General features: G+C 33.9%; 3 protein-coding genes and 1 pseudogene across 3 annotated transcripts; 3 read left to right on the top strand and 1 right to left on the bottom strand.

The window, feature by feature from the left end:
• The first annotated feature begins 442 nt into the window (after positions 1-442).
• Positions 443-4,223, top strand: LOC143633170 (putative CoA ligase CCL7). Its single transcript, XM_077101518.1, has 6 exons — positions 443-1,440; positions 2,512-2,701; positions 2,944-3,089; positions 3,304-3,371; positions 3,901-4,003; positions 4,085-4,223. The coding sequence occupies exons 1-6, from the start codon at positions 448-450 to the stop codon at positions 4,196-4,198; spliced, it is 1,614 nt and encodes a 537-aa protein (XP_076957633.1). The 5' UTR covers positions 443-447; the 3' UTR covers positions 4,199-4,223.
• Positions 4,224-13,994: 9,771 nt separating this feature from the next.
• On the top strand, positions 13,995-16,812 carry LOC143633106 (serine carboxypeptidase-like; annotated as a pseudogene).
• A 2,142-nt stretch (positions 16,813-18,954) lies between these two features.
• Positions 18,955-20,536, bottom strand: LOC143633126 (uncharacterized). Its single transcript, XM_077101471.1, has 4 exons — positions 20,448-20,536; positions 20,280-20,333; positions 19,487-20,199; positions 18,955-19,418 (listed from the first exon to the last, which is right to left on the bottom strand). The coding sequence occupies exons 1-4, from the start codon at positions 20,534-20,536 to the stop codon at positions 18,955-18,957; spliced, it is 1,320 nt and encodes a 439-aa protein (XP_076957586.1).
• Positions 20,537-23,441: 2,905 nt separating this feature from the next.
• On the top strand, positions 23,442-24,976 carry LOC143633105 (uncharacterized). The gene is made up of 6 exons (XM_077101454.1): positions 23,442-23,515; positions 23,593-23,658; positions 23,761-23,854; positions 23,932-24,048; positions 24,673-24,773; positions 24,874-24,976. The coding sequence occupies exons 1-4, from the start codon at positions 23,489-23,491 to the stop codon at positions 24,021-24,023; spliced, it is 279 nt and encodes a 92-aa protein (XP_076957569.1). The 5' UTR covers positions 23,442-23,488; the 3' UTR covers positions 24,024-24,048; positions 24,673-24,773; positions 24,874-24,976.
• Positions 24,977-26,108: the final 1,132 nt, after the last annotated feature.

The following is a 26,108-nucleotide window of genomic DNA, read 5'->3' as shown; positions in this document are numbered from 1 at the left end:
ATATAATCTGAATCTAGGTTTGGGTACCAATTTCCAGACATTTTTTGGTATTATATAGGAGTTTGGGATATTATATAAGAGTTTGTAAGGTGAAATTGTGTTTTGATATGGTTGAAATGAGAGTAATTTCGGGTATTATACAGAGGTTTTAAGGTTTTTTTTTAAAACAATTCGGAGCTCCAACGGCTCTTTTGGGCGAGCTCAACGGCTCTTTCTCTCTCTTCTCCCGCGACCACACTCACGCCTGCCTGGGGGCTCGCGCTCGCACCCCGTTCGCGCCCCGGTTCGCGCCCCGGTGGTGTGGGGTTAGCGCCTAGAGGCGCGAGCGGAGGGGCTCTCGCGCCCAGGTTAGCGCCCCACACCCCTCAGCCTAATATAATAATAACTTCCATTCAAACAAAAATCATTACTTCCAAGTTCTCATCTTCTACACCACCACCACAGTCCATGGAGAAATCCGGGTACGGCCGTGACGGAATATTCCGATCACTCCGGCCACCGTTAACCATCCCGCCAAAACCCACATCAATGGTCTCCTTCCTGTTCCGCAACGTCTCATCTTACCCAAACAAACCCGCCTTATTCGACTCCGATTCCGGCGAATCACTCACTTTCTCCGACTTCAAAACCACCGTCGCTAAACTCTCACACGCCTTAAGCACCCAATTGGGTATCACCAAAAACGACGTCGTACTCATCTTCGCACCCAATTCAATCCAATACCCGGTTTGCGCGTACTCAGTTATCGCCCTTGGCGCCATCGTCACCACCGTTAATCCACAGTACACTGTTCAAGAGATATCTAAGCAAATTAAAGACTCCAAACCCAAATTGATTGTTACTGTTGAAGATTTGTATGATAAAGTTGCAAACTTTGGTCTACCCGTTATGTTTTTGGGATCAGAGAGTTCAATTAAAGGGTGTTTTGGGTATAAAGATTTGATTTTGAAATCTGGGTCGGTTTCGGAATTGCCTAATGTTTCGATTAGAGGTGATGATACTGCATGCTTGTTGTATTCATCTGGGACAACTGGTGTTAGTAAAGGTGTGGTTTTGAGTCATATGAATTTTATCGCGGTTTCGCAAATGTTGACTTCTGATCAGAGGTTAATGGGTGAGAAAGATCATGTGTACTTGTGTTTTCTGCCAATGTTTCATATATTTGGATTTGGGGTTATTTTGTATGGGCAGTTACAAGAAGGGAATACTGTTGTGTCAATGAGGAAGTTTGATTTTGGTGGGATGTTGAAGAATATTGAGAAGTATAGAGTCACACATTTATGGGTTGTGCCACCTGTGTTTCTTGCTTTGACTAAGCAGGATGTGGTCAACAAGTTTGACTTGTCGTCGTTGAGGCAGATCGGGTCCGGTGCTGCGCCTTTGGGGAAGGAGTTGATGGAGGAGTGTGGTAAGAGACTGCCTCATGTTGCGGTTCTTCAGGTAAACTTCATGATCTTATTTACAGTTTTGTTTGTTGGAAATTTTTTAACTTTAAATGGTGTGTTTATGCATTTATGAATTCAATGATGCAGATCTATCTTGGTATTGTTTGTTTACTGCAAATGCATATGTGCACATGGCTACTTGCCTATTTGGTTATTTTTGTGATTGTTTTATACTTTTATGTTCTTTTGGATCAACATTAATTTGGTATTCCAATTTGCATGTCTTCATTGATGTGTGTGTGTGTAGAAGTAGTAGTACTGGTGTTATTATGTAAGCTAGCCAAGTCTACGCTTGAGCTCGACTTGTTTCGAGCTATAATTTTAAAGCTTGAGCCTGGTTTGTAAGTAGTTTTAGCTCGGGTTCGGCTCTTTTATTACTTTTTAGTTTATTTATAGACCTTTATAATAAATTTTATTTGTGTTGTTAATTATAATTTTTATGTATAAAAATAATAATTATTAATTAAATATATTTTATTTTATAAATATTATTATTTAGATATATGTTTGATATATTAAATCAAGATATAAATAATAGGCTTGTTTTGGTTTGCAAGTATACTAGAGCTCAATAAGTGAAGCTTGAGGTCGGGCTTGTTTATAAAACATGCTTATTTTTAGCCTTGAGCAGTCTATATCCCATTTAAGCTACTAAGCTAGGCTGAATTTGAGCTTTTAGCAAGCTGGTCTCGAGTATCTTATGAGCGGTTTGGCTTGTTTACACCACTAGCTAGTAATTTGGATAAAAGAAGGAACCCCTTTCTAGTGTTGTTAAGTCCCATTTTATACGGCAGTGATTGGGCCCAACCGCTTATGGACGGGCCCAACTGCCCAATAGCTCTTCAACTACCGAACACCATTTTGAACATCATTTTGCTTTGATCTTGTTATTATTGTTGCTTTTTAGAATCTTGAAAATATGTGAGGAAAACAAGACACCATACATCATTCAAGTCTTCATGATCTTATTACAATGAGTATAATTGTTTACATTCATATGGTTTTGTTATATATTTTCTACCCCCTTTCTTAATCTTACAAAATATAATAATCGTGTGTATAACAGGGATATGGTATGACTGAAACGACCGGGGTCATTTCAGTCGAAAGCCCAATAATTGGACCGCGGCACTCGGGCTCAGCCGGAAGGCTTATCCCTGGAGTTGAGGCCCAAATAGTTAGTGTAGATAGCGGTAAGCCTCTTCCTCCTAATCAGATGGGTGAAATATGGGTCCGAGGAGCCAACATGATGCAAGGTATGCTCCTTTTATTATCAACACTAGCACGTGTCGGTTGTCAAAATGTGCCGGTTGGATAAAAAGTCAAAACGGGTCATTTTTGTTCATTAAGGGCCGGACCGACCCAAAACACTTGTTTTCCACAATGTTTACTATTTTTGTAGATAATTTTTGTGAATACCGAAATTATATTATTTTAGTAATAATCTTATTTTTGGAATACAACGATTTAAGAGGTTTTATGTTTTATCCATTTTCAGGTTATTACAACAATCCTCAAGCTACAAAGCTTACAATAGATAAGCAGGGCTTCGTGCATACCGGGGATCTTGGATATTTTGATGACGAGGGTCAAATTTTTGTTGTTGATCGAATCAAAGAACTCATTAAGTACAAAGGTTTTCAGGTAAAACATGCTATGTTCATGCAGATAAAGATTCTATTTTTGTTCATGCAGATAAATAAATCATTTTTCTTTCAATGTAGATATTATTGTTGTAGCAGTATAGTTTTTTTAATCAGATTTAACACAACAATAACCTATCGAATTTCAAAATGAAAAAAAAAAAAAAAAAGATTAAAACAGTTCTTAATGTTTACTCTATGCTCATAATTTTCAGGTTGCACCAGCAGAGCTTGAAGCACTTTTGCTTTCACATTCTGAAATATTGGATGCTGCAGTAATCCCGTAAGCCATAATAATATAATCTTTTTCAAACTTGCTACCCAATTATTTGCACAAACCCGAACACGACATGAACCCAAAAATCGAGTTGGACACATGAACCCAAACACAACATGCATATTCGCCGGTTGACATGAATACGACCCGTTTAACTTGATTCTTTTATGTACATATCAGTACTCTATAATACCACAGAGAAATATGAACGTATACGAAACAAATTCGTTTAGATTATAAAAGTTAAGGTCAATTTCTGTTTAAATTTTCAAAACTTTGGCAGAGAATACTCAACCAAGTTATGACATAAAACACATTATATTTTTTTTCTTTTAAATAAATAGGTTAAATGGGTCAACTCGCGAACTCGCCAAGACAACCAGAATCCAACTCGTTTAGCTAAATGGGTTCGCAGGTTTGACCTGAATCTAACTCAAAACCGGGAATATTGTGTCCTGTCATAAATTCACTCCCCGAAATTTTACTGTTTAAATCCAGTTCATAATCATTAAAACCGCATTAATCTTTCTACTAGGTACCCTGATGCTGAAGCTGGCGAGGTCCCGATTGCATTTGTGGTCCAATCTCCAAACAGTTCGCTGACCGAAGAAGATGTCATGAAATTTATTTCTGAGCAGGTAAATATCGCATTACTATATAATTACTTTGCACAAATTTCATTTCTGAATTCTGATTGGAAATTAAACGTTGCATTGCAGGTTGCACCTTTTAAAAGATTAAAGCGAGTGACGTTTGTGAACAGCGTTCCAAAGTCCGCTTCAGGGAAACTTCTCAGACGTGAACTTATCGCAAAGGTCCGCTCAAAAATGTAACACTTTTATGTATGGTTAGTTTGATTAATATTTGTGGTTCTTTAGCAGTTCATGTATAATGAATTAATGTGTCAAGAAAACTGAATTAATTTAAGAGTTTCATGATCTTGTTTTCATTTTGCTATAAGTTGTCTTGTCTCCCATGGATGTTTTTTTAACTATGGTTTCGAAAATGAGAAACCTAACCTGTAAAGTTAGTTTGAACCGTTTTATATTTTAAAAATCGTTAGTTTGTATTAAAAAGTTACTAATGATGTTCGGTTCGCATGGTTAGTTACAACCTCCAAACCATCGTTTGAACTGTTAAACTGTCAAACTGTAAAAATTGAAATGTTGATCGAACCTGAAACGCTGATCGTACCGTTAAGTCGGCAAATCCAAAATATGGCTGAACAGGTAACCCGCAAAAGGGGTGATTTGATTTTGATGATTTGAGAGGACCCATGATTCACGCATATTAACCAACATGTTTTTGTTTCTAGTTCTTAACGCCATCACCCCATGTGCAAATATTATTAACCATGTACCACAAATACGCACATGACTTGATACAAAATTCAATAAAATTTAACGCGTGCTTTGATTTGATTCATTTCTATCATTTATGTCGTATTTCAATACAGAAGATTACACTTTAAAATTCACCTATATATATCATCATCGTACTCAGTATATCCCACCAATAGCAAAGCTATGGTAGGGTCTGAGGAGGGTAAGATGTAGACAGCCTTTTCTCTACCTCGTAGGAATAGAGAGTCTGCTTTCGGTGAGACCCTCGGCTCGAATATATATATATATATATATATATATATATATAGGGGAAGGTTAACGTACAATAATCGGTTATCGTACATTAGGTACGCGAGCTTTTTGAACGTCGATTTCAATTTCATGCGGTGGCATAATTGTAAATAACTTAAATTTAATTCTATGATCTAATTCATCAATTGATTCATTGAACGTCCATCCATATCAATATAATTCAACCGTCGATCAGTATTAAACTAATTTGCAGATCGATATCAAACTAATTGAGTTAATTATCTAACCCTAAAAATTTTCGTTACCTGCAAATAAAACAGAACGTTTTATCAAAACGTATAAGAAGAATCACAATTTAAGGCAGAGTTTCGACCTAGAATCACAAATAAAATGTATAAACCTAGAATGTATTAATAGAACGTTTAAAGGTTTAAAACGTATAAGGAAGAATCATATGAAAAAAAACATTCTAAAAACCTTAAAAGGTTTAAAACGTAACTAAAAATAAGAACTAAAAATCATTTATACATTCTAGGTTGAAAAAGTAACTAAAAATCATTTATACGTTCTTTTATCATTGAAATTCCTTTAGAACGTGTAAAGGTTTAAAACGTATTAACAGAACGTTTAAAGGTTTAAAGCTAATACGTTATGTTAATATGCTTTAAACCTTTAAACGTTCAGCTAAAACGTTTTTAGCTTTAAACGTTCAATGTCAAAAACCCATCATTCAGAACTCAAAATTGATCGATTGAAGCTTCAAATTGATGATTAAGTGAATCGATTTCAAAGATTAACCGATCAATTGGCTTCAATTTCAATTCAACTAAACAAACATGTGACGAGTTTTGCGTTTTTCCGATGAGTTTGTTGTTGACGACGATGATGGTGACGAAGAGTGTTGATGGCGCCGGCGAGCGGAGGTGAAGGAGGTGTACTGATGTCGGCGACTGGTGGTAGAGACGGAATGAGGGAGATGGACGAGCATATGAGTGTAATTGTGATTTTGGGTTTTGAAAATCTAACGGTTGGAAGTGTCGCGTACGTAATGTATGATAAAGGATTATTGTATTTTATCCTTTATATATATATATATGAGTTATAGTTATAGATGTGTACAAGTTACATACTCGACCTTCATAAGCATGATTTGGATATATGTGGTTCCAAAACCAAAGTTAAATCCAACTCGATTTCAAATGTTTATATCGTATAAACATCTTTTGATAATCTAAAACAAGTTTAGCCTCCATTTGATATTTTCACAAAATTTCAACCCGTTTAATCCGTGCTATTTAAAAAAATAAAATAAAGGTCGCATCTTTTACTAAAAAAGGTCATGCATGTTTTTATTAGGTAGCGGTCCAAATTCAAATCCAATTTTAATGGCTGAAATTCACTTGTAGGGGATTAGTTCACGTAAGGTTAACTTATATAATCAACACCACTAATTTGATAATTTGGTCATTTTGAACCATCCATTTTCAAGTTCCACACTTGGGATTATCCTTCAGATAACTTAATTGATAATTTTGATTGTTTATAGATCATAAACTAAAGCTTATAACTCAGTATTCCATTAAAAAATTTTTATTTGGTCAATGTAGTTAAAATCTTTCAGAGATACAAGAATGCATCACATAGTTATTATGTGTATAACAACTTAACGTATCTAATAATGTTTTAATCGATGTGTAATGTGATTCTAAGCTAACGATACTATAGTTAAGATTATTTTCTAGAAATTACTATAAGAACACCAACTCAATCTAATTACCAAACAATGCCCATGGTCTATTGATATGAATATATGATGTTTGCTCGTCCCAAGAAATACTGTGAGCTCAAGTCCTTACCGGTTCAAGATTAGGTGAGTTCTGGACAAAAAAAAAAAAATTTCGTAGTGACATGAATATAGGGATGAGGCTAACTTACCATATTGAATTATTGAGCAATCCTCACTCCTAGTGTCCTAAGCAGTTAATGCGGTAAAATATCGGATATCGGCCGAGGACCGATATTTGAGATATCGGTTATCGCGGTAAGATATCGGTAATTTTAATATCATGCAGATTATATATATATATATGTATATATATATATAGCACTTTAAGACTAACAATTCAGTATATTCTCCTCCTATTAACAAATTAACCTTTTGCAACACTAACAACTGTAACAATTAGGAACTGATTAATACTCGAAACACCAACATTAAACACTAAAAGTTGAAAATTAAGGCTTAAAATGTTGATTCGGGAATATCGGTGAAATATCGGTCAATATTGGTCAATATCGCTGATATTATCGGTACCGATATTCTGACCGATATTTCACATGAGGACCGATAATCGAGATATCACTGAGATTGACTGCACAGCTAGTGTCATGATTATAGGCATAGCTTACCAATTACCATATTGAGAAATTCTTACTTCTTATATTCCGGATAATGGAGGTAATAGAATGAATAAGAGAATATAATTGATAACAGAATGAAGCATATTCCATTATCCTATTTGGTTATTCTGTGAAAATCGAATGAATAATACCTTGTATTGTTTGGTAGATAATAAAAGATGAAAGAACGAAATTAAGTTATTAAAAATAACAAAAATACCATTTCCTCATGATAAAGAAAATTTACAATCTTTTGTAACTAAACACTAAATACCAATCTATGGTACAATAATGAACCATTTAAAGAACTTAAGTTATTACGTGATCGTGAAATCCCATCTTTCGTGCAATCGCAACTCCACCTTCAGCTTTCTCTGTATCACCGCCCTCTTCATTTGCATAATTAACATCTTCGCCCCAATCTTTCATCTTCGTTGGTTGATGATGAATATGATTTGGATCCATATCGTTGGCAACGATAACCAGATCACCCACATTTGTTACAAACACATAGGTAATGCCGTTTATCATATATTTCATTCACTAATAAGGTATTTTGCTTATGACATGATAAGAATTGATTTTGTACACATGATTGTTTGTAAGTAACATTTTCATCATATTTATCATATAAAAATGATGCCCATATAGTAACTATCCATATTTTATTCTCATGAAAAAGATAAAAAAGAAATTGTATGTTAATTCCTTCTTAAATTATCATCTCTGTTACATTTAGAACTCACACATACCCTTTTTTCCACATTCGTACGAAAAAAAAAAACATATTTATTTAAAAAGTTTTAACTATAATTATGCATAATAAATGTTTTATAGTGTAACGGTGCCGTTGTATTGTTTAATTAGGCCATGTGGTATACTTTAACCCCTCTTAATCCTACATAAGCATCATATCACTCATTATTCTCTTTTTCACTTCATCTCACTCAAAGTAGATGGTTTAATCCTTTTAACTCCATCTCACCCCTATTAATTGTTAATTTAATATATTGTTATTTGCCTTTTAACCCGTGAAAAGCATAATCATGACCAATTTTTAACAAATTTAACACAAGTGGGGAATGGTTTAATCCATCTTTAAAGTGTTATGTCATCTTAATTTATGTTCGGGTTAGAGTATACCCCATGACCTTAGTTGCACCGCTTCAAATCCATTTATTATTTGATAACCAACTTTTTTTATATATTTGATAATCAATTGTGTAATCGTCGCAATGTTTCTTAACCGTTGCATCTTTTTAACTCGGTGTAAGCAATACTATAAATAGAGGCCTTTCGTTTACATACACAAGATTTTTATCCCTGCAACCATCTTCTCCATGGGGAGTACTAATGTCGGTGGTGATTTCCGTTAACTCTCACATCAGAATATTTCCGTTACTTGGTTTTCCCGTCTGTTCAATATCTACAATACTCGTCCATTCAATTGGTATTCCATTTCTATAATAGTAAGGATCAACATATAACTGCTCAAAGTAGCTTTAAACCTTGACTGATCATTTGTTTGAATAAAATATTTAGACCTGTAATTTTTTCATTTGTTTACAAATCATGTGTTGAGTTTCTTCTTCATGAAGAAACATCTATTGATAGGTTTCTTCTTCAAGAAGAAACATTGAATTGACTATATCCATGTTATGTAAAATCTTACGTTTCTTAGTTGTGAATAAGCTACTATATCTGCTTGTATGTAAAAGCTTATGTTTCTTAATTATGAAGAAACATTATTTTAACTATAACCTTTGCATGTATAAAGCTATTGTAAACATAATTATGATCAAGGTTTGGGCTATACCCCTGACTATGGTCTAAGCCATCTAATATATATAATAATAAAATAATATTTAGGTAGAACCCCTACTTTACGCGGTATTCGGAGTTTATATGCCTAAACTTGTACGGGTAGCACGTCTACTTTCTATCGCGTATCAAGGCTTAAACCGTTAGAACTCCGGGGCTTGGAACGTACTTCGAGGTCGGCACACAAAACGATACTAAGTGTGTGAAATTGTGTGTGTTTGGTGTGAAGTGAATGTGCCGTATCCTTCCCCTTTTATAGCTGATTTTGGGGACCATCGCGCTTTCTAATGGGGTATCGCGTAGCGCGATGTCAGGTTTTGACGCGCGGCATGCTGACTCAGCCCTAGCGTTTGCCACGTGTCCCCCGGATGCGATACGTGTCTGGTGACTCATACAACCCCATCGCCAAGCGCGATAGTGTTGTTCCTGAGCTCATCGCGTAGCGCGATGGGTCCCGGAATCAGATTTTTCACTTTTGATCATTCATATTTGATAACTTGCCACTTCTTATTCATACTTTCATTTTCCAAAAATACTAAAGCGGCCCTTATGCGGCGATGCGAGCGTGCGCCATCAAAACGCCACATTACGCCCATCGCCCGAGTCCGTGTCAGGTGCTACGCACCCTCCACTAGGACTATGGAGAGTGGTTAGCCACATTAAAACATTTCTACGGAAACTGGCTTCCTTATAAAGAGTTTCCATTTCTTTTCTTGTTCCATGTGGGATGAAAGTTATCTTCCTTAATTATACCCATGTAGAATGCTTCCATTTTCTTCCGTCTTTTCATGTGGGATGGAATTTTCTTATTTCCTTAACATGAAATATCTTTATTTAACTTATCTCATTTTTCCTAATTACTTATCTTGTGAATATTTTTAACCCTTCAACTTTCAAAGTTGACATTTTTAGTCCAAAATAATTATGGGATTTTCTATGATGTTACAGTTTTATAACTCGTATAGAACATTAAGTTACGAAAATCAGTTAGGTATTCAGATTATTCATATACTTTTTAGATTATAATCGAGAAGCTTGCTCAATGAACGAATCTAACAACTTCTGAATCCAATTATTAATAACAGAAAGATAATCATTACTAAAAACGAAAAAAGGTTCAAGTATTTGCTCATCACAGTTCTCGCTTTTTCGTGGAGTTTTCGCACTATTAACAAGTTCTCGGTTTTACCATACTTTTCGCATGACTAACGGGTTCTCACTTCCATATAAGATTTCACATGGCAAATGCGAAAACTGACTAATCTAACTAACATATTAAAGCAATACATGTTACACATGTCCTTCAAATATGCAATCCATATGTGATGCCAACTAATCAATTTCTATTTATACATATTCCACCTAATTAACTAATTTTTAATTACCACTCCTTCAATTTAATACATTTTTATGTTAAATCATTTGACAATTAATTCATTTATTAATATTCAATATTTATTAATTACCTCAAATAAACCAATTATGACTTTCTTAGAATTATTATGACTTTCTTAGAATTATATTATTAACAAATTCTAATTATCTCAAGTTAGTTATTACCTAAAAAATAATAACTGGTTTCCACATTTTGATCAATTTGCTGAATTTTTTTTACAGAGGTATTATGAGTTTACGGGTCAAAAGTGTATAATATAATATTAAAGCAAGATGATTTTTCCACGTGACATCATTCTAAGGCTTCTACATAAGATGACGTAAATGTCATGTGAGCAGCTTCCTATTTTATCATCTTTTCTTTTAAACACAATATGAGACAAGGACCATTTTAGTTATGTTATAACCCGTGACTTAGTTTTTTATTTTTTTTAACCACCCGTGTATCACACGGGCTGTATCCTATTCTATAATACAACTTTGCAAAATCTAATCTAACTATATATTAAAGCAACATGATTTTTCCATGCGACATTATTCTAAGGCTTCCACATAGATGTCATGTGAGCAGTTTCTTATTTTATCATCTCTTCTTCTAAACACAATATGGAGCATGAACCCGTTTAGTTATGTTATAACCCATGACCTGGTATCTCTTCAAATACTACCATCTTCATATGAAGATAACACTTTATAAAATTTTGAAAAATAAATTACCATGTGATACAAGTCTCGAACCCAAGACCTCATGTTTTGAACTAAAGATGCTTACCAACTCCACTTGAGTAGTTATTGTGTTGGTTTTCTTGATTTATAAATGATATATTGTTAATTCACTTATAATTAATACCAGAAAATCATTAAACAATTAAGTTAACATCCAATGTTGTATTCAAAGAGCCTTTTAGAGATTTATGAATTATAAAATTTTGTCTCATTATTAATATCATATGAATGTATAATGTATGTTATCATGTATATTACTAAATTTAACCTTTTTGTTGTTTTTAACCACCCATGTATCGTACGGGCTCTATCCTAATTATACTATAAGTGAAGTCTCGTGATCTAGCGAAAATAAACTAGAGCGAGAGCTATCTACTTTGCAAAAAATAGGACCTAGAAGCGAAAACTTCACCTATTCTTTGTGAACCCCTACTTTCAGATCTAATTATCTCCAAATCGCACGCATAGCCACGTTCGGATGCAAGTTTACTCCTTAGTGATCTAGGGATGCATTTGGCAATCATCGAGCTTTTCATGCAAGTTAAACCGTGAAATATCAACCTTTTTAAACATCAACGCACCTTGAACTCATTTATTACTTCTTGGATTCATTAGGGGAATATTTATGTCGCTACTGATCCCACTGTCAATTCTTCACAAGGAACGATACTCTATCAATTTGTATACATGTAATTTTATCCTGAGAACATCTATGAAATTTTGACCCTACTCAATCGATATTTTCTTCCAACAATCAATCTCCTGAATCATCTCCTCCTCGCCCACGTCCTTTACCAATGCATATTAACATCCAGAATGGCATCTATCCATGACCGAAAATATTTAGTGCTTGTTAAAAATGGCACTTGAGCATTGTTGTTTTCTTATTTAAGAATTCATGTACTGATATTTTACACCATAGTAAGAGAAACAATGTTCTTATTTGATCTAGAAGAGTATGAAATCTTGTAGGGTTCACCTAATTCAATTATTATTAACATAAATGATGAATGATCCATTGGTGAAATTTTGATAATGCATCTATCTTTAGTCTCTTTTAACGAAGAATGCTTTGTATCAAGGAATCCAAATATATGGTCGCAATGGGGGCAAACTATAGTATTCAGATACAAATAAAACAAATCAAGGAACATTACTTCATTATACATAAACAAAAGTTGTCTCATATATCTCTATTTCTACGTAAGTGACAAAACCAACAATATGTGTAAAGTAACTTTTGTTTAAGCGAGGTGAACTAGTTAATGTTAATGTTCCTTGATTTGTTTTGTTCAAGTATAGTGGCATAATAATGTTCTTCGATTTTTTTTATTAATGGCTGAATACTATATTTCAATTTAGCCTATGAGACAATGGAATACAAAACTAACTCACTAAGATGATTATATAAATTAAAATTTCATGTTGATTGCGTATTATGAAACTGGACTAACAGTAAAAGTATGTGAACGTTGCATACAAAGAGAGATAATTATTTTATTTGATAAACGTATTATAAAAGAAATACAATGAATAAAGCCTAATCAATATACAACTCTAACACGTATTAAATTAACAAGATAAGCCATATGTGAAGTGTGTGTATATTATAAAGATAACATTAAAAACCATATGTATAGTATATCTTAAATATATATAAAATGAAATATTTAAAAGCTTTCTGATTGTTTTCTACATCTTCTCAAATCACCATATTATTTTATTTGTAAATGAAGGCTTCTTATGCATTTAACCGAATTCATAGGTATAGGTCTTACCAAACCCAGATAGCCCTTAAACGGTTTATGATATGAAAGTTATATAAAATAGAGATATACTAAAATTAATATCCGATTTTTTTTAAAAAAAATATTATTTATAATTAGAAAACAATTTTATAGTAAAAAAAAAGCAAGTTATGGGTCACCAAACCCAGATAGCTTTTAAACTATGTTATAGCATCTCATTTATTTGTGAAACATTTTAATCATCAAAAACTAAGTATATTATTAACTTTCTTACGATACATAAAATTAAAATCCAAATAAATATATTAATATTAGAAACAAATGATGTAAAACAACATGTAATACGAGAGATAAAAGCTAGTTTATAATAAAATAAAGCTCTAATATTTATAAAAACAATATATTATAGGGCATTTATAGCGCTTATTATTACGTACTTTTGCAAGAATGTCAATTTATATTAGACAAACAAACGACAAGATCGAATCTTAATGATTTGTTTGGAATATAGGGTAATCCAAAAGTGTAAAAACAAATTAATTTCATATATCTTCTGTGACAAATACTTTAAATACACATAACTAACATAACTAACTGTAAACACATTTTTATCATATTAAGTATCATCATCATCGCACTCAGTATATCATATTAATTATAACTATCCTAATTCAAAATTTAAAAAGTTGCTATCGTGAGACTTTAACTAAAAATAATAATAATTAAGATGAAGAATGAGTCCAAATACAACCGTTGAAAGCTATCCAATGACAAAGCTATGGAAATAATCGAGCATCATCTCCATTTACAATTTCTTTTTGACTTCTAGTTCGCATTTTCACACACACTATGTATGTGAAACAATACAAGAAACAAGCAAACATATACACATCATACCCCCCACACAATAACACAACCTGCTTCTTTCTCCTATCTTCACAATCATGGCTACTCCTCCTCACATCTTTTATCTCATTCCTCTTATTATTCTTGTTGTTTTCCTTTCATCATCATGTGCAAGAACTATTCCTTCTTTAAGTTCTTTTCATCATTCAAAACCTTTCAAAAAAACAGGCCACCAACTCATCAAAGACCTCAATTTGCATCCGAGTCTTGACATTAATATCGTTAAGTCCTACAATCATTCGTCATATCTTGATCAACAACTCAAAGTTACACAATATGGAATTGTTGAGAAACGGTTATCGCTATCTGTTCTTGGTGACTCTGGAGCCACTGTTCATGATCTTGCTCAACACGCTGGATATTATCGCATTGAACACACCGTTGATGCCCGGTATGTTATCGTTTCGTGATTTCAACTTAACACCTTTTATTTATACTGGTACTGTTATATAAATCATGTAAAAAAAAGTTTTGGAAAACCTACCCCTTTAAAAATATCTTGATGATTGGGAAAAGTTAGGAATATTGGTTGGGAAATTTGACTACTTCTTTATTCTATTGGTACTATTTCTAATACAGAATCTTTTAATGATTTGAGTATTGGAGTGGATACACTGTGCTTAGAAAGAATGCATATTCACATGTGTAGTTTATATATGATGATATACAATTACATTATTTTTAACAGAGTTTATTATTTAGTTCCATTTACAAAGGCAAAGCCTTTAAAAAGAGGTTGCGACACAGCATGTTGTCTGCTTGTCTATCACTTTATTATAATAATTTTGAATTCAATGAGAAATCTTTCATTTAAAAAAACATTTAAAAAAAAAGTCTTTAAACACATGAGTTTTAGAGGGGGGTGCCTTGGGTTTATGTCCCACAGAAGACGGAAATTAAAGAAATTCGTCATTAAAAAAAATTGGTTTTCAATTATTAAACACAAATAAATTACTATTCACCAATTTGGTTTTGTTCTTCTTTCAAAAAGTTATGTAGCCGTTAAATAAAATTCAACTGATCATATATATTGAATATTGATTCGTTAGTTACAAAAATATGATATTTTTATTCCATTTTAATGCAACATGGACTCGGTTGTATATGCAGGTTGTTCTATTTTTTCTTTGAATCAAGAAAGGCCAAAAGTGACCCAGTGGTTATATGGCTAACCGGGGGACCAGGGTGCAGTAGTTCACTGGCTCTTTTTTATGAAAATGGCCCTTTTAAACTTACCAACAACTTGTCTCTTGTCTGGAACGACTACGGCTGGGATAAGGTTCATTTAGTTTGGCTCAAAATATTCTATAAAATATCGTACCAAGTGACGCTCACAAGTTAGTTTTCAAACAGGTTTCGAACTTGATATACGTCAATCAACCAACAGGAACTGGTTTCAGTTATAGTTCTAGCGACCAAGACGTCCGCCACGATGAAACCGGTGTCAGCAATGATCTTTATTACTTCTTGCAGGTTTGTTGCTAAACCTAAATTCCATCAAGTTGTCTACTAATTTTTGCTTCAAGGTTTTTCAAATATTAATCAACAATGATTCACATATTCAAATATATAGGTGTAACCGAATTACAAGATAATGTGATAATGATAAACAATAAATCAAATAATAATAACTATAATGAATAATAAATCCTGCTAACATTTTTGTTGAGTTGGATTAAACTTAACTTTTTTATGAATGTAGGCATTCTTCAAGGCACATCCGGATTATGTCAACAACGACTTTTACATAACTGGAGAATCATATGCCGGGCACTACATTCCGGCCTTTGCTGCTCGAATTAATCAAGGGAACAAGAACAAACAAGGGATTCATATAAATTTGAAGGGCTTTGGAATTGGAAACGGGCTTACAGATCCTGCAATCCAGTATAAAGCATACACCGATTACGCTTTGGCTAATAAGTTGATCTCACAATCAGATTACTCCCAGATAAACCAACAAATACCCGATTGTGAAGCGGCAATCAAATAATGTGGTATGCATATATAACAATTTCTATTTTTGTGTGTGTGTGTGTGATTTTAGTCATTCCCTGGGCAAAATCAAGTATGCCACTTGTGTCTCTAGGTACAACGGGTACAACAACATGCGTGTTGGCGTTGGAAACTTGTCAGGAAATTTTCGAGGATATCTTGGATATTGCAGGCAATATAAATGTAAGATCACAAACAATATTACCCGAAAAAACATAACCATTCAACATTTACTAATGTTAACTTCTTTTCTTTGTAGTATTATGATATTAGGAAACAATGTCAGGGGAGTTTATGCTACGATTTCTCCAACATGGAAAATTTCCTGAATGAACCATCGGTGAAAACAGCGTTAGGTGTACCAAGCGACATAGATTTTGTTTCGTGTAGCGATGCAGTACACGAGGCGATGCTAAATGATTGGATGCGAGATCTTGAAGTTGGGATTCCAGCACTTTTGGAGCAAGGAATTGAGTTGCTTGTATATGCTGGAGAATATGATCTTATTTGCAATTGGCTAGGTGTGTTCTTGATCTGAAACTCTTGAAATAAATAAAGAATTTTTTTTTATTAAAAAACATATGAGAAATTTTCAGGGAATTCGAGATGGGTTGATGCTATGGTGTGGTCGGGTCAGAAACAGTTTCTTGCAGCTTCGAATGTGTCGTTTGTAGTTGGTGGGAAAGAAGCTGGAGTTATGAAGAACTATGGACCGCTTACGTTTCTTAAGGTTCATGATGCTGGACACATGGTTCCAATGGATCAACCGGTAGCTGCATTGCAGATGTTGCAGCTCTGGACTACCGGAAAGCTAACATCAAAAAGGGGATGATAAGCTTCCATGAATGAAGAAAAAAGAAACTGAATGATTTTTACTTGTTAGTGTTTCAAGTGTTTGCTGTTTTTTTGAATATTGTTCCACTTAAATGAAAGAAAGAAAATTTTACTTGTAATTAGATATCTGTTTGCCAAATTTTTATTTCTTATGTGTATTGTTTTGTAGTGACAAGATGAACATGGAACCAACCGGTCCAAACCAGATTAGACATGAACCTAAGATCATAGTTATCAAATGCGATAAGCGCTCGAAAGCGTTGACGTGGGGCCTAACGCCCAGGTGATAAGCGCAAAAAAAGCGCCCGGCTTAAAAAAACGCACATTAAAAAACAAAAATTTAACTAAAGTAGAACATCTTAATAAGAAAACAAGCATTCATTCTTGAAAAAGTTCAAAAACAACCAAAAACCGAAATCCAAAACATTACATACCAAGTACATCTTACAAAGAAAACATAGAACACATAAAATGTAGGATAAAAAGAATGAAATCCGTTGAGTTGGAGGATGCAACATCAAACTGAGATTGACTAGCCATTTACTGAATCAAATATTAAAGTTAGATTAGATTGTAAGAAATAAAGAACATAAAATGCAGAATAAAAAGAAAAAAATCTGAAAAGAAGAACAAAATGATTTTTTTTATCAAATAATTATCGATAAGAACAAAACTAACTTGTAAATTATGAGTTTCTTCAATGATTTTATGTGTGATAAGATTGATTATGGAATCCCTTAAATAGTGGAGTTTTAGGTTCTCCTAGAGAATAGGAACAGGTTGTTTAAATGATATTTAACGCATATGGAAATATGGGATAAAAATCTGGCGCTTTAAAAATCTGAGGCATGCAAGTCGCAATTAATTCGCCTCGCCCATTAAATGCGCTTAAGCGCAAAAGGTGCTCGATTTTGATAGCTATGCCTAAGATTAAAATATTCATAGACCGTAGACTGTAGAAATTATAGATTTCGTAATCCCTTAAATAACTTTCTAATATGTGAAGTTCGATTGATGACACTTAAATTAACAACATAAATCAATGTTAGTCTAAGGAAAATATGATTTAAAAGTATCATGCATAATCAACGGTAAACGTTAATAAAATTTTCAATTAAATCAAACGAGATTTATATTTTAAAAAGGGTTAAAGTTTGTGAATAGAGTTATGATTGATCACTTTCCTTCATGACCCGACAATGAATTAGCATAGCATTTGATGTAGTATAAAGTTTATGGAAAATCACTAGAATTAATGACTATTTTACTTAACATATAGCCATTTGAAATAAGCTATAAAAAAAATTGGAATGACCATTTTAACTAAACCTATAGCCATAGCCATATAAGGAAAATTAGTGAGGGTGGATCGAAAAGCATAATGTTTACTTTTTGTTTTGAATGCAGTGTTGTAACATCTGAGTATATAACCGGTGTGTAAGTTCCCGTCCAACTTCTTGCTATACTAGTTGTTAGTTTCTAATAGAATTGGTCATTCATAAAAAAAATTTGTCTATATGCATGAAATTATAAGTGTATCACCCGATCAAAATACGTCGTGTCATAAATACCATCATTGACTAATTTTTAGGATGACACGGAAATCTACTTAGATTACAAATCTATAAAAACACTTTTTAGAAAACTCATTCAGAATACCAGTTTTATCTCGTCTCTCACTCAAATTCTTCATTCAATTATTATACGGAGGGTTGTATATCACTTATTCTCTCTACACCGCATAGACTCCAAATTGTATTTAAAAACACCTAATTTAAACTTTAGACAAACGTGATTTGATAATTTTATTTATTACTATTTGAGTAAATTGCAGTTTGCATCCTTGTGATTTATGGGTGGGGACGCACTTAAGACTCTATTTTAAAAAACGACCATGGGGAGCCTTTGGTGCTGTTTGTTTTTCAGAGGTAAAATGTCAGAAGACTGCGAAACCACATCTGCCAACATCTGTAGCAGAAGAGGTGGACCAAAACTCTGCAGTCTGCAACAAGAAGACTGTTTGTTTTTTAACGTCTGCAGACTGCTAAAATAAGCTGAAATTTAAATAAACTGAAATATAAATAAAAAAGGTCTTCAACATTCAAATTTAAATAATAGTCAACAACACTGAAATAATATTCATAATACCACAAACATTTTTTAAATCATTTATTCCGTATTTTGTATTAACTGCTCAGCAATTTCATCTCTTAACTGAGTCATATATTCCCGATCTGATGCAGTGCCAAGTGCTTCAACCTCGTCTTCATCAGCATCAATTTGCCTACGACTATTTCCAATCGACACATTGGGTTGATCGTATTGTGTAAACAACTCATCGTCCAAACCTTGTTTCCTAATAAAATTATGTAGCGCGAAACATGCAACGGTAACTTTCCTTTGTGTTTCCAATGGAAATGGTGTCATCCTCTTCAATATAAGAAATCTTGCTTTCAAGACACCCAAAGCACGCTCAATGACGTTTCGAAGTTTTGCATGTGCATGATTAAATTTTTCTTTATTGGTTAACGCACGTCTCCGACGAAAATCTCCAAGCCAATACCTCACATTACGATATGGAGCCATAAATCCTCGTATGTGTGCATACGCGGCGTCACAAAGATAGTATTTCTCTGTAAATATTTTCAATTAATTACAATATTAAACTAACATAGAAATAATTAACAAACAATAAAAATACCTGATGGTGGAAATGGGAATGGCGCGTGTGGATCTAATAATGCCTCTGATAATATTCTAAAATCATGTGCTACCCCTTCCCATCCGGCCACAAGAAAAGTAAAAATCATGTTAAAATCACAAATTGCTAATACGTTTTGATAACAATCACCCTTTCCCCTTCCTTTATATAAATCTTGTTGCCTAGTAGGAACAACAACATGTATCAAGGTCCCATCAAGTGCACCAACCGCTCCTTTAAAAATCTTTCGTAGCCTCTTGTTATGTCCCGGAATGTTTGGATTCGGATTAAAAGAAGTTGGTACTATTATATCTTTGGCGAAAAGCATCATTTTATCCAACACTTCATGAAAGAATTTATGAATTGTTTGCTTTGAGTGTTGAAATCTACGCTTGATAACCACGTAACGTTGGTTATGGCCGATTATCATCAAAAACATAGCCATTTTTTCCTCAACCGAAACATGTTTACTATCCTTTAACGAATAATTTGTTCTAAAATGTGCACATAGTCGAACAAATGATTCACGGGACATGCGTAACAATTCAATGCATTGTTTGGGATTTCCTTGCAATAACTCTAACGTGTATTTATGTCCCGTTATTGTCGAATCATTGTCTCGTTTTCGTTTCAAACCCCTCTTCCAAAAAAAGCGGATATACAAGTACATAACAACTACCAGAAGTATTTTCTCATCATTATTCATTATGAACCTGTTAATAAAACATAAACAACCATGTCATATAGCTATAACAAAACAACCATTATCATAAAGCATAAACAACCATGTCACATAGCCATAACAAAACAACCATTATCATAAAGCATAAACAACCATGTCACATAGCTATAAAATAACATACAATGTGTTAAACTTAACCAAAAAGCATAGAATGTTTTCAACATAACTAAAAAAACATACACCAAAAACAAATAATGTTTTCAACAAAACAAAAACTACTTCATAAGTCCTAAATTTTTAGCCGTCATCTCGATCCACCCTTTTAACACGACGGGAACATTTGGCAATGCCATCCACGCCTCTCTCATGTCCGTGGTCATTTCAAAAATATGAAAAGCAACCAAATATAGAAGGTCCGTCGGCTCTAACCCAACCAAACTTAACTTCTCAGAACACTCAACAACTGTTGTAACTACCGGGTGTTTTTTTTTCAGGTTTTTCCCTAGTCAAATGTCGCAAAGCATTTTTCATGTCAAGTGCTAAATCCTCAAAAGTGACAGATGATGATGGTTTTGAGGTTTTAGCCCTTTTGGGGGTAGGCTCGGGAGTAGGCTCAGGAGTAGGCTCAAAAGTAGACTCGGTAGTAGGCCCGGTAGTAGGACTAGTGCCGGCATCATCTTCTGTGTTGTCCATAATCATCAGTTGTTGGACCGATTGGAGTCGATGACAAGAGGATGATCCAACCACTGATGTTTGGGTTGAGGTCCACTTGCGATTCCCCGTGGCAATATTCTCATCAAACAGTTGTGCATGAAGTTCCGGAAATGCTAATGGAGTTGTCTTTAAGGATGCCGCTTTCGAATGCCCCTAAAAAATAATGGTAGATGTTAAAAAATAAACTAGGGGTGGACTTTAAGGTAGAGGTAGATGTTAAAAAATAAAAATATATGAACATACCTTCTTAAAGTCTTCCCATTCCTCGTTCGTTAAGGTAAAGGTATTTGTTTGAGGGTTGTAGATGTTGCCGGTTTTGTTTTTCAAATACAACCATCCTATGTATTTGGCTTTAAGATTATCATAGGCGTTTTTGACTTGTTTTTGAGTCAAATCCAATCCAAACTTTTCCTTAAGAACCCGTATTACCTTAGCCCACGAGTCTTTGTGCAAACTCAACCCTTTTTTACCCACGGTGTTTTTCTCTTCAATGCATGTTTCTAATAAACATTTTATTTGCTCATTCGACCAATGTTGTTTCTCTACCATTTTTATGATCAACTAACAAGAAACAACAATTCTATTAAAACAACAATTCATCGAACCTAAACTTTCTACAAACTTTATTCAACAACAAAGTATTAACAATATTCAACAAACCTAAACTTTCTACAAACTAATAACAATCTAACAAAATTAACAAAAACCTTTAACAGTTAACAAAACACTACAAACTTTATTCAACAACAACTAATAACAATATTCAACAAACCTAAACTTTCTACAAACTAATAACAATCTAACAAAATTAACAAAAACCTTTAACAATTAACAAAACACTACAAACTTTATTCAACAACAACTAATAACAATATTCAACAAACCTAAACTTTCTACAAACTAATAACAATCTAACAAAACTAACAAAAACCTTTAACAATTTACAAAACTACAAACTTTATTCAACAACAACTAATAACAATATTCAACAAACCTAAACTTTCTACAAACTAATAACAATTAACAAAACACTACAAACTTTATTCAACAACAAAGTATTAAAAATATTTAACAAACCTAAACTTTCTACAAACTAATCAAAATCTAAAAAAATTAACAAAAAACTAACAAAATCTAACAATCTAAAACTTTAACAATCTAACAAAATCCAACAAAACTAACAACAAACTAACAAAATCTAGCAATCTAAACTTTAACAATCTAACACACTTATAAAATTAAAAGAATAGGTAATTAGATTATAGCAATGGTGGTGGTGGTGGTGGAGGAGTATTAAACCTGGACAAAGAGAAAAGAGGCCGGCGGGTTGCAGGGTGGAGGAGCAGCGGCGGCGGCGTGGTGAGTGGAGCGGCGGCGGTGTGGATGCAGCCGGCGGGTTGCAGGGTGGAGGAGCTGGGCGGCAGTGGAGAGGAGTTAGGAGGAGGAGTGGAGTTAGGGTTTGGGGTATCTGATGAATGATCGATTAAATAAGAATGGGTAGAAGAGGTCAGAAGTAATAATACCAACACTTTTGGGAGAAGAGGGCGCGCAGACGTTTTTTAATGAAACGTCTTCGGAAAAAACAAACAAGCTGCAGAGCCCAAGCTCTGCGCGCCCTCTTCTCAGTGCAGACAAAAGAGGTGGAGAAGTGCTTTTGAGGAAAAACAAACAACACCTTTGTGATTTACAGGCGGGGTCAGCTTGTGTCCCTCTGTCTATTCATCGTTTTCTTGGACGTTACACACAAGTATGTTTGTAATTGTGCCACCATGTAAAATAGGGTCTCAAGTGTGTACCGCACATAAACCACATGAACACAAATTGTAATTTACACTTTTTTTTTATTATTATTAACAACTCGTATACTCCTAAAATTATTTTACAACAACCACTGGGCTTATACTAGGGCTGTTCACGAGCTGAGTCAGCGTCGTTTCAAGCCCAAGCTTGAAATTAAATGAGGCAGCTCAGCAAGGCCCGAGCATGATTTTGAAGTTACACAAGCCTAAGATCGAGGCGACGAGTCAAGCCATGACTCGAGTCGAGCTTGGGTCGATTTTGGCTATGTTACAAAAATGAGCGAGCTTAGTTCAAGTTGTTTTGAATCAAGTTTTTTTAGCTAGTTTTATTATAGGTTTTATCAAGCAAGCCACAAACCTAAATTTCAAGTTTTTTTTTTCGTTACTAAAAATGATTATTATTGTAATAATTACGTCATCGATCCACGACAGTCAAAACTGATATACCCAGAAATCGTTTGGGGTATATCATTTGCCGCCACTCAGTTCGAATTTGTTGATAGTCAAGGTAAATCTTTCTTTCTGTCTTCTGTATCTACTGAATTTGTTGATCACCATCTGTTCGATCATATGCCTCAATAATCAAAACCCTAGAAAACCCCAAATCCCCCTAATTTGTGTTATGTATATGTGCTTATTTGACTTCTATTGCAGTGAAATTGAACACCAGTTATTGAATGGATGCTGATAGGTAATAATACTTTCTTTACAATTTTTCAATCTGCTTTTGGTACTTGTTAATAATAATAACAATATTTCTGTTTTAGGTTGAATTCACCACAGACCTCAGCTGTTCTGTTTGAAGTCATGGGATACCAGCTCCAGTTTTCACAGGTACATGATTATATACACATTTGAATGTATTTGCTTTTAGCATATGCGCTTGTAAGATTTGTGTCTTCGGTTATTAGGATCCAAATTCTAAGCATTTAGGGACAACCGTGTGGGATGCTTCCATGGTATTGGTCAAGTATCTGGTAACAATTATCATTTCTAATTCTTGTTAATTATGTATGATTGAATGATTGATTATATGGTTACTTTTGTATGAATGTATGCTTATGGATGAAATATTGCAGGAGAAAAATTGCAGGAAGGGGCGGTTTTGTCCATCGAAACTGAAAGGAAAACGTGTTATTGAACTTGGAGCGGGCTGCGGTGTTGCAGGTTTTGGTGAGATCTCTCACGTATGCGGCATATCAGTATATTCTTATATTTTGTTATATGATGTATGATGATTGTGTTTTTAGGCATGGCATTGCTTGGGTGTGATGTTGTTTCAACAGACCAAGTTGAGGTTTTGCCTCTTTTAATGCGCAACGTTGAACGTAATACTTCGTGAATCACGCAGATGAATCCTGATGCAGGTTCTTGAGTTTTTTAATTATTAGTTCAGTAATTATGCATCAAAGTTTCAGTTATCTTGTTTTTCCATTTTGTTTTTAAACTAATGGTTTTTGCTTACATATCAACCCATTATAAAGCAAATGGGTCAAGATTGCTCGTGTAATCATTACTTCATCACAAAAATAATTGCCCGATAATTTAAAATATGTACGGTTAATGCAGTTTTTAGTTGGCATAATGGCAATTTTACCGTTAATGCATGAAAGATACTTATAAATTTGGAGAACTTGCAAGATATGATGATAATTGATAAAGGTAATTAAGGGAATATTGATAATTCACAACTATTCATTTCAAAAATCGCACTTTGTGACAGGGAATAAATAAATAATGCTCATCTGTTTCTTAAATGAATTAATTTGTTACCTTTTGTTATAAACATGTGAAAAATATTACTAAAATAACAAGATTAAATAACAATTACGCACATATATTAAACGGTGATTTCAGGAACTTCTCTTTACACGCCACAAATATTGATTTATGTACAATTGACAGCAGAAACAACCTTAGAAAAGAAGTATCATATGTTACCTTTGGAATCTTTGAACGTGATATTTGATTCTTTTATTTCATCTTCTCAGATTCGATCGGGTCCATAACTGCTGCAGAGCTCAGTTGGGGCAACCATGATCATATAAGGGCACTCGATCCACCTTTTGACTACATTATTGGCACTGATGTTGTATGTTTAACTAAAACCGGAATCCGTGTTTTTTCACTTTAATTGGTTTGGTCTTCTTAACTCATAATTATATGACAATATTTTTCTGTGTTACTACAAGGTTTATGCTGAGCATCTGTTGGAACCACTATTGCAAACAATGCTTGCACTGTCGGGGCCCAAAACCACGATTTTGGTGATTACTAAACAACATTTAATCACTGCCCTATTCACTATTGTGCACATTCATTTCTTATATACATTTCGTATGCTCTTTTATTGCAGATTGGGTATGAAATTCGTTCAACAAATGTTCATAACAAATGATTGAGTTATGGAAGAAGCATTTTGAGGTGAAAATAGTGCCCAAATCAAAGGTATACCTGATTTCACAACTACAAACATGTTTATAAATGTTCTTCATTTTCAAGATTCAAGATTCACTTTTTTAATTTAAGTTTTTTTTTCCTCAATAGATGGACAGGAAGTATCAGCATCCAAGTATACAGCTTTACATCATGACCTTAAAGTCCCCAGAAGGAATTATAAATCTTGATCCCATTACCGAAAATGATGCAAATGAAAAGATTGAAGATGAAGCTGATAATGATAATGATAATGAATTGCCACAAGAAATCCGGACTCTTAGTGACTGGGAAGCCAGAAGATATGGATCAATGGCTGCTCGGCTTCTTAGAGACATCAAGATAAGTTAGATCCCTGTTGTATGTTTACAATGTTTTCTGTTTTAATTTGATTATAAAACATCATGAAATTACACCGCTGAGACCATGTTGAGGAATTTGGTGGCGCGTTCAGTAGTAAAAGACAGTTTCGCCCTACTGAATTGTAGTATTAAATTCAAGAAATTTTGCAGTGCATATGTTCAATCTCTTCAATGACATTGTGCTTTAAACGTTTCATTAAGGTTGTTAAAAGAACGAGCCAGTGTAAATTCACACCCGAGCTTGCGATAAACAACAATACGAGTGAAGCTGACTTGGCTTGTAAGCTCCAATCTGAGTTGAACGTTAAGATATTTAATTACTTTTAACCAGGGCCCCAAATTTGTATTTTGTTTTAGGCCCCCTAAATACACATGACAGATGTGGCATTGTGGCGTCAGCTTACCATCACATCATGTTTCTTTGGGGCATTTTACCGCCAAACTCAATAAGCTTTAAGAATTATAATGTATTAATTGTGTTTGTTGATGTGTGTGGCCGTAGGGGTGGCAAAACAAACCTAAATTGGTTGTTTTGGGTCAATATGGATAACTTTTAAAATTGAAATAGGTCAGGATGGATCAAAGAACTTTTTAAGAAGGTTGAGATGGGTTAGGGAAAATGCTAGTAA

The sequence above is a fragment of the Bidens hawaiensis genome, unplaced genomic scaffold, assembly GCF_021521415.1.
Source record: "Bidens hawaiensis isolate Kalapana, Puna unplaced genomic scaffold, B.hawaiensis_p1.1 tig00006617_1, whole genome shotgun sequence".
In the NCBI taxonomy this organism is placed as follows: Eukaryota; Viridiplantae; Streptophyta; class Magnoliopsida; order Asterales; family Asteraceae; genus Bidens; species Bidens hawaiensis.
Note: the sequence above shows the minus strand (reverse complement) of the source record. Positions and strands in the feature narration are given on the sequence as shown.

Coding starts and splice junctions, on each gene's coding strand:
- LOC143633170 (XM_077101518.1), top strand. CDS start 448: ATGGAGAAATCCGGGTACGGCCGTGACGGAATATTCCGATCACTCCGG. Junction 1,441..2,511: donor CTCATGTTGCGGTTCTTCAG/GTAAACTTCATG, acceptor TGTGTATAACAG/GGATATGGTATGACTGAAAC. Junction 2,702..2,943: donor AGGAGCCAACATGATGCAAG/GTATGCTCCTTT, acceptor ATCCATTTTCAG/GTTATTACAACAATCCTCAA.
- LOC143633126 (XM_077101471.1), bottom strand. CDS start 20,536: ATGAGAGAGGCGTGGATGGCATTGCCAAATGTTCCCGTCGTGTTAAAA. Junction 20,200..20,279: donor GGTTGTTTTGTTATGGCTAT/GTGACATGGTTG, acceptor TTTTATTAACAG/GTTCATAATGAATAATGATG. Junction 19,419..19,486: donor ATTCCCATTTCCACCATCAG/GTATTTTTATTG, acceptor AAATATTTACAG/AGAAATACTATCTTTGTGAC.
- LOC143633105 (XM_077101454.1), top strand. CDS start 23,489: ATGGGATACCAGCTCCAGTTTTCACAG. Junction 23,516..23,592: donor ACCAGCTCCAGTTTTCACAG/GTACATGATTAT, acceptor TTCGGTTATTAG/GATCCAAATTCTAAGCATTT. Junction 23,855..23,931: donor CTGCGGTGTTGCAGGTTTTG/GTGAGATCTCTC, acceptor TTGTGTTTTTAG/GCATGGCATTGCTTGGGTGT.